This window comes from Vicia villosa, unplaced genomic scaffold (genome assembly GCF_029867415.1).
Source record: "Vicia villosa cultivar HV-30 ecotype Madison, WI unplaced genomic scaffold, Vvil1.0 ctg.004292F_1_1, whole genome shotgun sequence".
In the NCBI taxonomy this organism is placed as follows: domain Eukaryota; kingdom Viridiplantae; phylum Streptophyta; class Magnoliopsida; order Fabales; family Fabaceae; genus Vicia; species Vicia villosa.
This window is the reverse complement of record NW_026706406.1, coordinates 62,313-81,647: the sequence shown is the minus strand read 5'-3', so window position 1 is coordinate 81,647 and position 19,335 is coordinate 62,313. Positions and strand designations below refer to the sequence as shown.

Below are 19,335 nucleotides of genomic sequence, written 5' to 3'. Positions count from 1 at the left end.
AGTTTAAAAAAAAATATGAAAATAGAAGTCTTAATTGAAGCCATATATTGGACATATACACGCACCAGGGCCGTCTCAAACAATTTGGAGGCCCTGTTCTAATATTCAAAATGGACCTTTAATAAAAAAATATATAAAAATATGTTAAATAAAATTATTCTTTAATTAAATTGTAAATAACATAAAAAATAGTCATCCTTATAAATAACATTGAAAATAGTTATATTTTAATCAATAACATCAAAATACAATTTCAAGTTAATATTATGATCAACATTCTATCTATTTAAATAGAGCTATCCTTCGAACACTTTTTGAAGCAAATTCATCAACCAAGTCTTCATATTGCACTGTCTCTAAGATATCATTCTCAATTGCTATTAATGCTAAGCCATTAAGTCTTTCTTGTAACATGGTACACCGCAAGTAAGACTTCAACAACTTTAATTTTGAAAAACTTCTTTCGGCAGAGGCAACTGTTACAAGAATAGTCAATAAAATTCTATATGCAATAATTGTATTAGGAAAATAATCCATGCCCTTCAAATATTTTAATATATCAATAGGTCCTGTTATTTCTTCGGGCAAGATGTTTCTTAATAACTTTAACTCTACGCATAGCTCTTTTCCATCAATATCAGATCGATCATTAAGTTTCAGTTCCTGTTCAAAATGATTACAACAAGACTCCAAGGTTGCATCATCTAATGATTGTAACTTATGAGAAGTAAATAAGAAACCAAAAATACCTTCATACTGTTGGTACTGCTCAAATCTCATTTTAAGAGATGCAATGGCTTGATCAACAAGGTAGAGAAAATAATTAATCCTAAAGGATTCCTCTTCAGATAACTCAACTGACGGGGTATTCAAATTCTCATCAAACTGTCTTTTTCTTCTAATTATTCGTCTTTGAGGAAATACTGGATCAATATTCAATTCAATAGCAATTTCCTTAGCACTATCCAAGGCCTTATCAAAACCATCTTCTCTATATCTCTCAAAAAAAGAAATCAGCCCTTTTATTTTTTCCATAGCAACATCAATAAGCATGTTCTTTGATTGTAAAAGCTTACTAACCAAATTAATTTCGTATAATATTTCAAACCAAATAATTATACTCATTAAAAACTCAAAATCACCAAGCTCATTTGTGGCTAGGGATTTAGCTTCACTTCTTATTTTAGAATCAAGATCCATTTCTGACACTTCAAGCAATGCTTCTCTAAAATCAGACATTTGAGATTTTATAGCTTTGACACTATTTATATGACTCTCCCATCGAGTAGATGATAATGATTTTGGAGTCAACCCTTTGACATTATCTTTTAAAATTTTCCATCTCTTAGTGGAATTAGAAAAAATAGTATAAATGCGTTGAACAACTCCAAAAATGTCTTTAGCTTTAACACACGAGTTAGCCATGTCACACAAGGTTAAATTAAGACTATGACAACCACATGGAGTGTAAAATGAAGGATAGAAAAACACTTAGAAAGGGGGGGTTTGAATAAGTGTAGTCTTAAAAACTTGAACAATAAAAATAAATTGCACAGTTATTTTTATCCTGGTTCGTTGTTAACTAAACTACTCCAGTCCACCCCCGCGGAGTGATTTACCTCACCTGAGGATTTAATCCACTAATCGTAACAGATTACAATGGTTTTCCACTTAGCCCACGACTAAGTCTTCTAGAGTATCCTGATCACAACCTGATCACTCTAGGAACAAATGCTTAGACACAAGCTAAGACTTTCTTAGAGTATCCTGACCACCACGTGATCACTCTAAATACAACTGCTTAGACACAAGCTAAGACTTCCTAGAGTATTCTGATCAACACTTGATCACTCTAGTTACTTACAAATTAATGTAATCAATTATAAGAGTATTACAAATGCTTCTGAAAAGCTATAATCACAACAGTGATATTTCTCTTAAAGTTTAAGCTTAATCTCACTAATATATTACAACAGCAATGTAGTGAGCTTTGATGAAGATGAAGTTTCTGAGCTTTTAATTGAACAGCGTTTCAGCAAGTTAATATTCACAGAATTTTGTTCAGAGTTGTTGTTCTTGCTTCTCATCAGAACTTCATATTTATAGGGGCTTGAGAAGATGACCGTTGGGTGCATTTAATGCTTTGCGAATTCCGTACAGCATTGCATTTAATGTTTCACGCTTTTGTCAACTACCTCGAGCCTTGTTCACGCTGTGTCTACTGACGTTGCCTTTAATAGCTTCCAACGTTCCTTTTGTCAGTCAGCGTAGCCTGCCACTTGTACTTTCTTCTGATCTGATGTTCGAGAATACAACGTTTGAAAATCATCAGAGTCAAACAGCTTGGTGCAAAGAATCTTCTTGTCTTCTGACCTTGAAGTGCTTCTAAGCGTGATACCATCAGAACTTCAGTGCTACTGCTTCTGGTCTCAAGTTCTTCTGATGCTTCCATAGACCCATGTTCTGATTCTGCCTTGACCATCTTCTGATGTCTTGCCAGACCATGTTCTGATGTTGCATGCTGAACCTTCTGAGACAAAGCTTCTGAGCGCTGATTTGTGCATACTCTTTATATATTTCTTGAAATGGAAATTGCAATGTATTAGAGTATCACATTATCTCACACAAAATTCATATCCTTGTTATCATCAAAACTAAGAATATTGATCAGAACAAATCTTGTTCTAACAATCTCCCCCTTTTTGATGATGACAAAAACATATATAAATGATATGAATTTGCGATCAGAAAGAGCGGACGGCTAAAGACAAATTACACAGCTATAGCATAAGCATGTGAATATGTCTCCCCCTAAGATTAACAATCTCCCCCTGAGATGAATAATCTCCCCCTGAAATAAATACTCGAAGAACTTTAATAATAAAAGACTTCCCTGATAATTTCGGTAGAGACGATCACATAAGCTTCTGTCTTCTGATAATTCATAGCTTCTGACTTCTGCTTCCATTGGACAGCTTCAGAACTTGAATTTCTTTAGATCCCTAGAACACTCACAGCTTCTGATTCCTGCTTCCATTTAGGACAGCTTCAGAACTTGAATTTCTTTGATCTTCAGAACATTCACAGCTTCTGATTCCTGCTTCCATTTAGGACAGCTTCAGAACTTGAATTTCTTTGATCTTCAGAACATTCACAGCTTCTGATTCATGCTTCCATTTAGGACAGCTTCAGAACTTGAGTTTTTTGGATCTTTAGAACATTCACAGCTTCTGATTTCTGCTTCCCTCAGATAGCTTTAGAGCTTTGAATTTCTTCTTACATCACTTCATGCTAGATTGTATCAGAACATTGTTGAATGTACCAGAGCATCATCAGAGCATCTCTACATCCTGAAATGTTACAGAACAAAACTAAACGACAAAAGTCAGCATGAATGAGTTAGAACATAAAATGTGTATCAGAACACAAAATATGTATCAGAGCCATATAAGCCATATAGAATATATCAGATCCAATAGACAATGTATCAGAGCAAATAGACAATGATTTGGATCATATTCTATTATCAGAATTTCTGATCATTCTTCCTTCTTGCTTCTGATTCTGAAGCTTCCTAGCACTCAGCTTGCTTCAAGAATCCAAGAGCTTGATCCATTTTGTTGCTTCTTATGTTGATCTTGAATCTTTGATTCCTGCAACAACACAACTTAAAAACATAGAACTTTGCAAGTTCTGTTAGTAAATGTGGAGCCTTTTTACTCGGTAACTGATAATATTAATCAGATCATTTATCATATATTTTCTCCCCCTTTTTGTCATAACATCAAAAAACATAAAAGATTCAGATGTAAAGCAAGAGACAAAAGGAAAGAAACATAAATAACTTTTCATTGATTTCAACAAGAAGGATTACAAAAGGTGTATGCAGAAAACAGATGCAACAAGGAAAGAAAACTACAAAGACTTAAAGCCTAAGACTCTATCCTACGCAAAGACTGCGCAAACAACTCAAGAACCCTCTGGTCTTCAGTTTGGAAGAGTATAAAAAGAAAACTGAAAAAGAGTAAATGATGGATAGCATTTAATGTTACGTGACGTGAGGAGAGATAATAATGACAAAAGACGAGATTTGCACAGTTACCTAAGTAGACGTCCCCTCAACTGCACGCACGCTTGTCCAGAAATAGTGAACACGTGTTTACCATCTGGATAGCCAGTTACAGCTGTTTTGCTTTTAAAGAGATTCTGAATCAACTTAGACAATGAAACGTTAGTAATAACTGAATCACAATTTCTAATTGATTTCAATCAGAACTTCTTAAAAAAAAATCCAATTTCATTTCAGAAGATACTCATACATAAGATCTTCTCATCTTCTCATTCTAGGCATAAATCCATACTGATATTCTTCAGAATGAACTTAAACCTATCTTCAGCAAGGGGTTTTGTAAAGATATCAGCCCATTGATGGTCTGTATCCACAAATTTTAAAGATATAACACCCTTCTGAACATAGTCCCTTATGAAATGATGTTTAATCTCAATATGTTTAGCTTTTGAATGTAAAATAGGATTCTTAGATAAACATATAGCAGAAGTATTATCACAGAAAATAGGAATGTTACTCTCATATATCTGATAATCTTCCAGCTGACTTCTCATCCAGAGCATTTGTGTGCTACAAACAGCAGCATCAACATATTCTGCTTCTGTTGTTGAAAGGGCAATAGTAGCTTGCTTCTTGCTGTACCATGAGATCAGATGACTTCCAAGAAATTGACAACTTCCAGAAGTGCTCTTTCTTTCTATTCTATCTCCAGCATAGTCAGCATCACAGAATCCTACTAAGTTGTAATCTTTAGATCTTCTGTAAACTAAACCAACATTAGTAGTACCTTTCAGATACCTTAGAATTCTCTTAACCGCTGTTAAATGAGATTCTCTTGGATCTGATTGGAATCGAGCACACAAACAAACACTAAAGAGAATGTCAGGTCTAGAAGCAGTTAGATATAGAAGAGATCCAATCATACCTCTGTACAACTTCTGATCTACCTTCTTACTTACCTCATCCTTACCCAGTACACATGTTGGATGCATAGGAGTTTTGGCTTCTTTGCTTTCAGAAAGATTAAACTTCTTCAGAAGTTCTTTCACATACTTCGTTTGATGAACATAGGTTCCATCGGAAGTTTGGTTGATTTGAATCCCAAGGAATTACTTGAGTTCTCCCATCATGCTCATTTCAAATTCAGCCTGCATAGACTCAGCAAACTCCTTTCCAAGTGTAGCATTAGATGTTCCAAAGATAATATCATCAACATATGTTTGACAAATTAAAATATCCTTTTTAAATGTTTTACAAAAGAGAGTAGTGTCCACTTTTCCTCTAGTGAAATCATTTTCCAGAAGGAAAGAACTCAAACGTTCATACCAGGCTCTGGGAGCTTGTTTCAATCCGTATAATGATTTCTTTAATTTGAAAACATGATTTGGAGACATGGAGTCTTCAAAACCAGGAGGTTGGTGAACATAAACTTCTTCATCTATATAACCATTTAAGAAGGCACTCTTGACATCCATCTGATAAAGAGTGATGTTGTGTTGAGTGGCAAAAGAAATTAATAGACGAATAGATTCTAACCTGGCCACTGGTGCAAAGGTTTCTGTATAATCAATCCCTTCTTGCTGACTATAACCCTGAGCAACCAGTCTGGCTTTGTTTCTTACCACTTCACCTTTCTCACTTAGCTTGTTTCTGAAAACCCACTTAGTACCGATGATGTTAAATCCTTTTGGTCTAGGAACCAAGTCCCATACATCATTCCTTGTAAACTGATTTAGTTCTTCTTGCATGGCAATTATCCAGTCTGGATCTTCTAGAGCTTGATCAACAGAAGTTGGCTCGATCAAAGAAACAAGACCTAATTGACATTCTGCATTGTTCTTAAGGAATGCCCTTGTTCTGATGGGATCATCTTTCTTTCCAAGGATCACATCTTCTGAATGAGCTGAGGCAAGTCTAGGTGATCTTCTGATAGTTGGTTCTTCAGAAATCCTAAGATTCTCTAAAGATGCAGCAACTTGATCTTCTGATCCATTGCTTCTGAGACTGCCAGCTTCTGCAGCTTTGCTTCTTGATTCTTCAACTTCTGATATATCAATATCAAAATCTGCAAAATTCTCAAACTGCTTTGGTTTTTCAAGACCAAGCTTATCATCAAACCTGATATTGATTGATTCTTCTACAATCAATGTTTCAGTATTGTATACTCTGTAGCCTTTAGAGCGTTCAGAATATCCAAGAAGGAAACATTTTTGTGCTTTGGAATCAAACTTACCAAGATGATCTTTAGTATTCAGAATAAAACATACACATCCAAAAGGATGGAAATATGAAATGTTGGGCTTTCTGTTCTTCCACAATTCATAAGGAGTCTTATTTAGAATAGGTCTGATAGAGATTCTATTCTGAATATAGCATGCAGTGTTAATTGCTTCTGCCCAGAGATGCTTAGCCATATTGGTTTCATTGATCATGGTTCTGGCCATTTCTTGTAGAGTCCTATTCTTTCGCTCTACAACTCCATTTTGCTGTGGAGTTCTGGGGCAAGAGAAATCATGGGCAATACCATTTTCTTTGAAGAACTCCTCAAAGAATCTGTTCTCAAATTCGCCACCATGATCACTTCTGACCTTTATGATTTTACACTCTTTCTCAGATTGAATCTGAGTGCAGAATTCAAAGAACACTGAATGAGACTCTTCCTTGTGTTTCAAGAACTTTACCCACGTCCAGCGGCTATAATCATCAACGATGACTAATCCATATTTATTCCCTCTGACAGATGTTGTTTTGACTGGGCCAAACAGATCAATGTGTAAGAGTTCTAACGGCCTTGAGAAACAACATTCTTAGACTTGAATGCAGGTCTGGAGAACTTGCCCTTCTGACATGCTTCACAAAGAGCATCTGATTTGAATTTCAGATTGGGGAGTCCTCTGACCAGATTTAGTTTGTTAATCTGAGAAATCTTTCTCAAACTAGCATGTTCTAATCTTCTGTGCCAGACCCATTGCTCTTCAGAAACAGTCATAAGACAAGTCACCTTCTGATTCTTAAGATCCTGAAGATCTGTCTTATAAATGTTGTTCTTTCTCTTGCCTGTAAATAGGATTGAGCCATCCTTCTGACTTACAGCCTTGCAAAACTTTTGATTAAAGATTATGTGATAACCATTGTCACTCAATTGACTTATGGACAATAAGTTATGAGCTAATCCATCTACTAGAAGAACATTAGAAATAGAAGGAGAGTTACCAGACTTTATAGATCCTGAGCCAATAATTTTGCCCTTCTGATCTCCTCCGAATTTCACTTCTCCAGCAGATTTAAGCACCAGGTCTTGGAACATAGACCTTCTTCCTGTCATGTGTCGCGAGCATCCAGAGTCCAGGTACCATGACATGTTGTGCTTTTCCTTTTTTGCAGCCAAGGATATCTGCAATAGGAATAATCTTTTCCTTATGTACCCACATCCTCTTGGGTCCTTTCTTGTTAGTTCTCCTCAAGTTCTGATTGAACTTGGGTTTAGCAAAATATTTAGCAGGAGGAACAGTATGATACTTCTTATTCTGAGTTCCATGATATTTCTTAGGTTGTGTCACATGCTTCTTGGTGTGTGTTGTGTGAAAACTTTGTGCATGTGATGTGTGCTTAATATCATGGGAGTGGCCAAATTTAAATTGGTTATACAGAGGCTTGTATGATATTTTCATATCATCCACAGATTCAAGCTTGTATGGGATTTCACCCTCATAACCAATGCCAACTCTCTTGTTCCCAGACACAGCATATATCATAGAAGCTAGCTGAATTCTGCCAATACTTCTAGATAAGAACTTCCTGAAACTTAAATCATATTCTTTCAGAATATGATTCAGACTGGGAGTGGATTTTTCTGAATCAGAAGGAGATCCAACATTATTGGATAATTTTAAAACTTTTTCTTTTAATTCAGAATTTTCCAACTCAAGCTTCTTAGTTTCAAATTCAAATTGCTTTTTCAGCTTTTTGTATTTGATACTAAGATGAGCTTTTAATTCAAGAAGCTCTGTTAGACTGGAAACTAACTCTTCTCTAGATAGTTCAGAAAATACCTCTTCAGAATCTGATTCTGATGTAGATTCTGATCCATCATCTTCTGTCGCCATCAGCGCAAAGTTTGCCTGCTCTCCTTCAGAGTCTGATCCTGATTCTGATTCAGAATCATCCCATGTTGCCATAAGACCTTTCTTCTTATGAAACTTCTTCTTGGGATTCTCCTTCTGAAGTTTCGGACACTCATTCTTGTAATGTCCAGGCTCATTGCACTCATAGCAGACAGCCTTCTTCTTGTCAGATCTTCTGTCACCAAAAGATTCTCCTCGTTCAAATTTCTTTGAACTTCTGAAGCCTCTGAACTTCCTTTGCTTGCTCTTCCAGAGTTGGTTTACCCTTCTGGAGATCATGGACAGTTCATCTTCTTCTTCAGATTCTGATTCTTCAGGATCTTCTTCTCTAGCCTGAAAAGCGTTAGTGCATTTTTTAACATTAGATTTTAAAGCAATAGACTTACCTTTCTTCTGAGGTTCATTAGTGTCAAGTTCAATCTCATGGCTCCTCAGAGCACTGATCAGCTCTTCCAAAGAAACTTCATTCAGATTCTTCGCAATCTTGAATGCAGTCACCATTGGGCCCCATCTTCTGGGCAAACTTCTGATGATCTTCTTTACATGATCAGCCTTGGTGTAGCCTTTGTCGAGAACTCTCAATCCAGCAGTCAGAGTTTGAAATCTTGAAAACATCTTTTCAATGTCTTCATCATCCTCCATCTTGAAGGCTTCATACTTCTGGATTAGTGCAAAAGCTTTGGTCTCCTTGACTTGAGCATTTCCTTCATGAGTCATCTTCAAGGACTCATATATGTCATGGGCCGTTTCCTTGTTAGATATCTTCTCATACTCAGCATGAGAGATAGCATTCAGCAAAACAGTCCTGCAATTGTGATGATTCTTGAAATCTTTCTTTTGATCATCATTCATTTCGCTTCTCGTGAGCCTTACACCAGTAGCTTTAACAGGATGTTTGTAACCATCCAACAGAAGATCCCATAGATCAGCATCCAGACCAAGAAAGTAACTTTCTAATTTATCTTTCCAAAACTCAAAGTTTTCACCATCGAATATTGGTGGTCTGGTGTAACCATTGTTACCGTTGTATTGCTCAGCAGAGCCAGATGTAGATGCAGTTGGATTTGTATGAACTTCACCAGCCATCTTTTACTGAAGCGTTTTTCTCTTCCTGAATCTTTTCTAAACACGGTTAAGTGCTTGCACCTTAGAACCGGCGCTCTGATGCCAATTGAAGGATAGAAAAACACTTAGAAAGGGGGGGTTTGAATAAGTGTAGTCTTAAAAACATGAACGATAAAAATAAATTGCACAGTTATTTTTATCCTGGTTCGTTGTTAACTAAACTACTCCAGTCCACCCCCGCAGAGTGATTTACCTCACCTGAGGATTTAATCCACTAATCGTAACAGATTACAATGGTTTTCCACTTAGCCCACGACTAAGTCTTCTAGAGTATCCTGATCACAACCTGATCACTCTAGGAACAAATGCTTAGACACAAGCTAAGACTTTCTTAGAGTATCCTGACCACCACGTGATCACTCTAAATACAACTGCTTAGACACAAGCTAAGACTTCCTAGAGTATTCTGATCAACACTTGATCACTCTAGTTACTTACAAATTAATGTAATCAATTCTAAGAGTATTACAAATGCTTCTGAAAAGCTATAATCACAACAGTGATATTTCTCTTAAAGTTTAAGCTTAACCTCACTAATATATTACAACAGCAATGTAGTGAGCTTTGATGAAGATGAAGTTTCTGAGCTTTTAATTGAACAGCATTTCAGCAAGTTAATATTCACAGAATTTTGTTCAGAGTTGTTGTTCTTGCTTCTCATCAGAACTTCATATTTATAGGCGCTTGAGAAGATGACCGTTGGGTGCGTTTAATGCTTTGCGTATTCCGTACAGCATTGCATTTAATGTTTCACGCTTTTGTCAACTACCTCGAGCCTTGTTCACGCTGTGTCTACTGACGTTGCCTTTAATAGCTTCCAACGTTCCTTTCGTCAGTCAGCGTAGCCTGCCACTTGTACTTTCTTCTGATCTGATGTTCGAGAATACAACGTTTGAAAATCATCAGAGTCAAACAGCTTGGTGCAAAGCATCTTCTTGTCTTCTGACCTTGAAGTGCTTCTGAGCGTGATACCATCAGAACTTCAGTGCTACTGCTTCTGATCTCAAGTTCTTCTGATGCTTCCATAGACCCATATTCTGATTCTGCCTTGACCATCTTCTGATGTCTTGCCAGACCATGTTCTGATGTTGCATTCTGAACCTTCTGAGACAAAGCTTCTAAGCGCTGATTTGTGCATACTCTTTATATATTTCCTGAAATGGAAATTGCAATGTATTAGAGTATCACATTATCTCACACAAAATTCATATCCTTGTTATCATCAAAACTAAGAATATTGATCAGAACAAATCTTGTTCTAACATAAAAGGCTCTCGGATTTATGTCTAAAAATTTCTTTTGTACACCTTGATGTTTTCCTTTCATATTTGACCCATTATCATAACCTTGTCCTCTCACATCAAATAGATCAAGATCAAGCTTTTTCAATTCATTTTGTAAAACATCAAAAAGCCCTTGGCCAGTTGTATTATCCACATTCATAAATTCTAAAAAAGATTCCTCAACACTTACAGAAACTAAAGAAACATTCACATATCGTATTATCAAAGACATTTGCTCTTGGTGACTGACATCAGGAGTACAATCAAGTATCACTGAAAAATACTTTGCTTGTTTGATTTTTCTAATGATTTCATTTTTAATTGCAGAAGCAAGCAAAAGTATTATCTCGTTTTGGATGCTATATCCAAGAAAGTGAACATGAATATTATCATTTGTAATACGTCTAACTTGTTCTTGGATAACTGGGTCAAATTCAGCTAACATTTCAATTAAGCCTAAAAAATTTCCATTGCTATTTTGGTACAATCTCTCATTAGAACCACAGAAGGCTAAATTATGTTTAGCAAGAAATTTCACGATTGAAATAATTCTTTTTAAAACACTTTTCCAATGATCCTTTTCTTTGTTAATTAATCTTTGAGATGTTTTATCAATAGTCTCAAAGTTTTTCATTCTATGACGCAACTCAAACCAAGTAGTCATATTCTTAATATGTTCGATGCCTATTTCATGCTCTCTAAGTCTTTCACCAACATGTGCCCAGTCACTAAAACCCTCATTTGCTAATTGACCTCTACCAATCCCTTTTTTAAAAACCTTACAACAAAAACAAAATGCTCTATTAAGCTCTTTTGAGTAAACAAGCCAATCTCTATCACACTTCTCTCCGTTTGATAAAACTCTAGTATACAAATTAGCCGTAAAGCGTCTAGACGATTTATCTTTAGGACCCTTCACAATATAGAAATCTCTTTTAGGACCTTTTGTAGCTAATAAATCAATACTTTTGGAATCAAGAGAATCCCAAATTCTCGGATCAAATATATCTTTTCCATTGTCACTAACATTATCAACATTTTCAACATCAACATTTTCAACGTCTAAGATATCATTTTCAGTAGCATTAACATCAACATTATCTTCCATATTTTCAGTAGCATTAACATCAACATTATCTTCCATATTTTCAGTAGCATTAACATCAACATTATCTTCCATATTTTCAGTAGTAACCACATTTTCAAGAATTTCTACATCAACATTACCAGCATTCTGATTTTCAACTAAATTTTTTGATTCTTTTATTATGAATTTATCAAGAGCTCCCAATTGAGACTGAGTTAACTCATCAAGTCTTTTTTTTTTTTACGCTTTTCATATTCAGAATCAAACTTTCTAATTTTAGGAGGCAATTTAGAAGACATATTTGAACAATGAAAAAAATTAAAACCTGAAATTTCTTGCTGTTCTTGATCAAATGTACGGTGTTGAGTTTGATTCAGATAGAGAACGTCAAAGTTGAACCGATAAAAAAAATTAAAGATAATGAGTAATCAAAAAATAAAATCATAATTTAACAAATTAACAATTCAAAAAATAAATTTTTAAAATTTTCATAAATAAATTATGAAAAAAAAAGTTATTTTTATGAATTTATATATATATATATATATATATATATATATATATATATATATATATATATATATATATATATATATATATATATATATATATATATTAAAGAGTTTATATAACCTTTGATAAATTAACAATGAAAAAAACACTAAAACTTGTACTAAATAATATTAATAAAAAAACGTTATTTTTAATAGTAAAATTTGTATAATCAATAAAAATATTAAAAAAGTGATGAACCTGGTAATTAAGAAAATGCAATGCCGTATTGCCCTATTTGCTAATTTTTGAAGCTTTCACTTGCCGTATTGCCGTACGGTGCATAACCTAATATATATATATATATATATATATATATATATATATATATATATATATATATATATATATATATATAACCAATGGTCAAAATCCAATGCAGTGCGTGTTTTACTTTTATGGGCTGGGCTAATATATTGTGTATTTTATTTCACTCTGATTTGTTTAACTGGGCTGCTATTTTTTTTAAAGTTATTAATTGATTGGGCTGGATTTAACAGGTAACATAAAGTAAAATTTTGAGGCCCTGGATTTTTTGAGGCCCTGTGCAGTAGGCCAGACTGCACAGGCCCAAATCCGGCCCTGACGCCCACCATGAATAAATCAAGATAAAATTTTTCACAGTTAGAACATTTAAATTAATATATTGACTATACCATAAGACTATTCCTAGTCTCTGCTAGGGCAAAGTTTATTCTTCTCTTCTGAGAAGCGTGTTTCCTTGTTTTTCAAGTTTTCTTTTAGGTTGTTTAGGCTGTCACAGATCCGAGAAGATTGCTACCACGTGCAAAGTTTTCATCATTCTCAAGCCGTGATATTCCTGCTACGCTGCTGATTCATTTTTGACGATGCGAAAGTATATTATTCTGAGTTTTTGTCCTCTAGACATATTGTGTTACTGTTTTTTCATCATCATGGTTGAAGTTAACATCGAGGGCCTATCGCTAGGGGATGATCGCGACGAAGACGGATTCTGTTTAGACATACCAGAGGACGGGGATGAGACGGTAGATCTAAGATGGTGTCTTGTGGGGAGATTTCTCTGTGATCGTCGCATTCACGTGAAATCTCTGAGGACACGGATAGCGTATATATGGAGACCAGTGAAAGGAGTGGTCATTAAGGAGGCGAAGGAAGGAATATTTTTATTTCAGTTTGCACATGTGTTAGACATGGAGGCTGCTTTGCATGGAGGACCATGAACTTTCGACAGTTATCTACTAATAGTGGAGAGATTGAAGATTATAATGCAAATCGAGAATATTCCACTGTTCCATGTGGATTTTTGGGTGCAAGTTCACAATCTACCTGCAGGGTTCATGTCTGAGAAAGTTGGAAAAAATATGGCAAACTTCATAGGTAATTTTGTGGAGTATGATAAGAATAACTATTCAAGCTTCTGGAGACAATATATCAGATTACGAGTTAAGATCGACGTTCAGAACCCTCTTAAGAAAAACACGAGAGTGAAGAATAAAGGCGGTGATTGGTGCAATGTGACATTCAAGTATGAAAGACTTGGATTGTTCTGCTTTGTGTGTGGTCGACTAGGACACAATGAGTCCAAATGTGAAATCCGTTTTGCGATGGATAATGATGACGGTTCGAGAGGGTGGTCGGTGGAATTAAGGGCGGAAAGTAGAAGGAACAGTGGTGCTACGGTTTCGCGTTGGCTGAAAGAGGAGCAAGGAGGTGGAAGGGGTTACAATGAGGAGGTGGAGGGTGGTACTGGTGTGGATTCTGACCAGCAACAGCCGTCGGAGACATTTAATGTGGCTAGGGATAATTTGACAGTCGCCATTCATGGCATTAATGAGAATGGATTTGAGGGGTTACCAAATGCCAACATAGCAATGAGGACTAATTATAAGCATTCATTGCTTGCATCAGGAGTTCCCACACTAGCCGTTCAATAACCAACAAATACCGCAACTGTCCAAAAAAAATTCCTAAACAGCCAAAGCAGTGTTTCCAATCATTTACTGTGCATTAATGCAGCCCCAGACAAGAAATCCAACCATGTCCCACATATCACCCAAACACATGTCATTAATCCACATGTCATTAATCCAAAACTTTTGACCAATCAGTTTTCTGAAGGATCAAATAGAAATTACATTTTTTCGTTCCAAGCAGATACCAATCCCAACCAACTCTCCCATTTTTCTGTTAGCCAACCTATCTTGCCTCTTTTACACGACAACACTGTGACCATAAAAAAGAACCTGGACCTTCCATTAAACTCACATAGCCTTACAACCAAAGCCCCTCCATCTCGTAAACCAACCCGGAAAAACCAAAAAAAGCTTGCTATCCCAACCCTCAATCCAAAACCAATCCCACCAGGGCCAAACTATATCTCACATAATCCTTCGGTTGCTGTTAGTAATGAAGCAAAGGCTATGGAGCTGCAAGTTGAGAAGAAGAGAAGAAGGGAAAATGAGAAGAGCAACAATACAAGTAATGAAGAAGTTAAATGATCGGGAAATTATAGCAAGTGTACTATTTCCTCGATGTAGTAGTAAAGAAGGGTAAATACCCAGTATCGAACTCGCGGACTGCGTGTAAACTACAAGTTTCACAATGATTCAATTGAACAAAAATATCATGGGGGTTGTTTCGGTTTGTTTGATTAATTAGAATTACTAGAAATAAATAAAACACTAAATAAAAGATAGCTTGGTGCAAATATGAGCAGATATGCTAAGGTAGATGTATGAATCCTATGTAACTCCTTGAAACCACCGTGTTCATGAGATGATTTAATTATAACTGTGTATCAATTCTATAAATAGTTCTCCCTAATTCCTTAGTGAAGAACCCCTTAACACTAATTAGACAATCTCAATTCCTCAATAACTGAATTTAGTATTAGGTCTTTTATGCATTAGAGTCTAGAATGAATGATCACTAAAGTGCAATCCTTATTCCTAAGCGATTTGCCGGAAGTGTTTTGATTCACAAGCATTAGGGAGGTTTGTCACGCCAAACCCTAACCATAGAACGATAAGATACTTTCCAATATAACAAAGCATTAAGAACAATGAATCAAAAACTCAATTTATAATTAAACATCAAATTCATCAACAACGGTTGTGACAATTCATCACATAAAAAGATTCAGGGACATCACCCCTAGCATAGTGTTGTTTAGCTACTCATAATGATAAAGAAAACAACAAGAGTAATTGAAGTCATTACAAGAAATTAGTGGTTGATATGATCTCCAATCGCCAGTGCTCTTGAAGATCTTCTTCCAAAACCCTTGACTCTTCTTTCTCTGTAATTCTCTCTGCTCGATGATCCAAGATCCTCTCTTCTATTCCTGTTAGGTTTTAGTAGTGTTGCTTCACTCACTCAGTATCCGGAATGACCGAAATACCCTTAATGAGGCCCAAGGTTTCCAAAATATCAAAATTAGAACATCTGCCCGCGCTCAACAACACGGGCCGTGTGCAGGAACACGGGTGCCCGTGTTGTCCATCTGGCCCTCACCTCAAAATTCACTTTCTGGGCACTTTTCCACACGGGCCGTGTGCAGGAACACGGGTGCCCGTGTAAAACCTCTGTTTTGCTCTCCAGAATCCACTTTCCAGGCAGCTTTTGACACGGCCGTGTGGGTGCACACGGGTGCCCGTGTTGGCCTCTTCTTTAGCTCTTTCAGCTCCTTTTTCTCGCCTCGGAGTGCCATCTTTCTCGGGATTAACCTGGCCAACAACATACTAACAACCAACGCATAAAATGGCATTTTTATGAAGCTTAAACACACTAATAATGTAAAAGCTCAAACAACCGAAAAACTAAGGAACTTATATAAAAACTTAAAACAATGCCACTTTGTATTACCAAGATTACAACTTTTGATCGGAAAAAGGTGTGGAAACTTACTAGAAATGGTGACCGATCACAACCCCACACTTATCTCATTGCTTGTCCTCAAGTGATGTATCGAGTCAAAACAAAAGGTCACCGACCAGATTCTTTTCTCCACAACACAACCAGGTTTTTCGCAAGGTTCCTACCTTAGCAATCAAGTGTAAGGTTCCCTTCTTCCGACTATCCATGGCATTCCCACCTTCGAGCACGTCTATCACCTGCAAGCTTTTCACATTCTCACAAAATCTCTCCGGGTTAAGGTGTTTACACTCATAGTATCAAGGCATGCATATTACTTTTAACTTTGAATAAATTCTCAAATCACTACACACAAGGATCACACACACTTTATGAGGTCTTCGGGTTGTAACGTGGCTTAGGTTTGGTGGGTTAACAAGGAATGGGATAACGATTGGTTTTAAGTGCTCGGCATCACATAGGTTTCACTTCTTCACTCATTTTGATCTGTATCTTAAGAATGGGGTTTAAACCTTCTTTAGCTAAAAATGGACAAGGGTACATGCATTATTCTTTTTCTCTTCTCTTTTTTTTTTTTCTTTTTGTTTTCATAAGATCTATATTCAAAATTTTTTCTTTTCTTGTACTCTTTTCTTGTTCCACTCTTCAATGGTTTACAACCCCACACTTAGATCTTTTTATGTCTTTCGAGTGATCTATTATGAATGCCGAGCAATGATACAAACAATGAGAAGGCAAGTGGTGGGAAAATAACACGATGAACAAAAATAAAAATTACGGCTCAAAGGGGGTTAACAATGGATAACATGCAAACGGGATGGTTAAAAAGGCTCGGGGTTAAAACAAAAAAAACTTGCCTCAGTGTGCGCTTTCATAGTGTGCTTGTGTTATGAGAAAATACGCAAAATCAAAGTGAATAGTGCCATACCTGAACTTGACTCTCATATGGATGTTATGCATTTGGCTCTGATGTCTCACCGGGTCGGTTAAGCTTGCATGCTTCAACGTACTCTAAGTGTTTTGCCATTTCCTTTCATCAAAAGTTCACCATACTCTTTCTTGGTTCAGTGTGCTTCCTTGCGTCCTACCTTCTTTTCTTGGTTGTGTCAACTTCTGTGGTGCCTGTAGAGATTAAGTGTGAGTTGTGTTGTTCAACCACTTTCTATTCGTTTGCACCTTTTCCGACTTGTATCGAACCTGGTAACACCATGGCAGCATTGAAACTCGAAATAAAAACAAAACAGAAAGACAAAGAACTGGTCAAAATTCAAAAACAGAAAGTAGAAAACAATAAAGCAACTAAAATAAAAATAAGACAATAAAGCAAAATAAAATAAGAAGTAAGACCCTCCCCCACACTTGAACGAAACATTGTCCGCAATGTTTAAATTCCAGTGTGACAGGGCCTACCCGCTTACTGAAATGGTGGTGGAGGAGGGGGATCCTGAGGATAATGCATCATAAGGCGGCGCATCATCTCCTGGACATCATCTATCACTGCCCCTTGCCGAAACAACTCAACACCTTGCCGTGTCTGCTCAGTCCGGAGGGCTCCAATCTCCGTCTGTACCCACCCCCATTGATCTTGAGTCATGGAGGATGACCCATCAGTGTGCTGGAAGAATTGTTGGGGGGGTGGTACCGGATGATCCTGGTTAGGCATGTCATCCTCCATGTCATCACCTGCAAAGTTATGACCATGTGGAGGGCTTTCACCCATATCACCACCTGTAGCTACATACAGCCAGTTAGCACGGTTAGCAATAGAAATAGTGTCAGGTGCCGGTAGTGCCATAATGTGCTGCCCGTGCATCATGAGAGAGTAGTACCCTGGCTGGACTACAATCATTTTTTGATTGACAAGAGTCTGCATGTCAATCTTCTTACCTGGGATAGAGGGCTCCTCTATCAAGAGTTGACTATACTCTAGGTAATCAGCTAGCTGGGTGATCATCCCACCCACAGAGATCTCTCCCGAAGAGGCATTCCCCACCTGTTTAAGGTGATTAGCAGCAAAAGCGGCCACATTTACACGACTTACCTCAATCATATTATTTAGCAGGAACAGTTCCCTCTTAGCACACACCCCTGTGCTATCTCCCCTCGCAAAAAGGGTAAAGGCTAACCCTTTCTGAGCATACCTGAAGCATGGGTTATGAATCCCTGAGGCCTTAGCCCTGCTAGGATTGTACCCCGGTGAACCAGTTATAGCTTCCCAAAATTCACAAGCAGGGAAAGTTTCAGGTGGGGCTCCTGGTCCTGCAGAAGGTAATTTTAAGGCTTCCCCAACCTGTTCTACAGAAAGAGTGTGCTTATTTCCAAACATATAGAATTCAAGATTACCAAAATACTCCATTTCGGAGCCATTCCATTTGTGCCTCAACTTAAAATCTACCGTGCTCAGAAACTCAAGAGTTAGACCCTCATAAGTCGGTGCCTCAAATAACATAAACGGTAACATCCCGATGTTGTGAAACATGCGGTACACTTCATCCTTAAGGCCTAACTTTACAAGGGTCTCATCACAAATATACCGGGTCGGGAGTAAAGTACGCTGCACTAATACATCATACCTGGCTTTGTGCTCAGGAAGGGCAAATGTAATGCCATGGGCATTCTCTTCTTCGTCCCTCCCACGACCGGTTGCGCGACTAGAAGCGCGACGGACACGTTGTCTTGGTTGGGAGGATTCTGCAAGAAAATCATCCCTTACGTTGCGGCGCTGAGTTGTCTTTCGGGGAGGCATGATAAAATCTCTGCAGAAATACAAAACAAGAAACAACACACAAAAGGAAAAATTCGCAGAAATTAAAATGCAGAGAAATCAAAATCTAAACCGATAGGAATGTAGAGGATGATGAGTGGAGTAACTTTTGTGAAGGCAATATGGTGATTAAGTGGGTGTTTGATGGTGGGTGAGTGACTTTAGTGAAGGTGGAGGCTAGGTTTCAATGGAGAAAGTGAGTGAGAAGTGAGAAAAGTGAATGGGTGGAGGAAGAAGAGAGATATAACGCAGGTGGGGCCCACATGGAAGAGTGGGAAAAATTTTAAAATTCTGGCCCGCATAGACCACACGGCCGTGTGGATGCACACGGGTGGCCGTGTTGCTGAACACGGACCGTGTTCCTGCACACGGGTGGCCGTGTTGCAGGTGCTGAAGCTTTCCTAAAAAAATTCATTTTTCAACTGAGTATGGCTCAACACGGGCCGTGTTGCTACACACGGGCGCCCGTGTTGATG

General features: G+C 37.2%; 1 protein-coding gene across 1 annotated transcript; it reads right to left on the bottom strand.

Annotated features, from left to right (window-relative positions):
- Positions 1-282: 282 nt before the first annotated feature.
- Positions 283-11,781, bottom strand: LOC131641939 (uncharacterized). Its single transcript, XM_058912234.1, has 3 exons — positions 11,442-11,781; positions 10,590-11,315; positions 283-1,475 (listed from the first exon to the last, which is right to left on the bottom strand). Exons 1-3 carry the CDS (start codon positions 11,779-11,781, stop codon positions 283-285), a joined length of 2,259 nt encoding a protein of 752 aa, XP_058768217.1.
- Between the last annotated feature and the right edge of the window lie 7,554 nt (positions 11,782-19,335).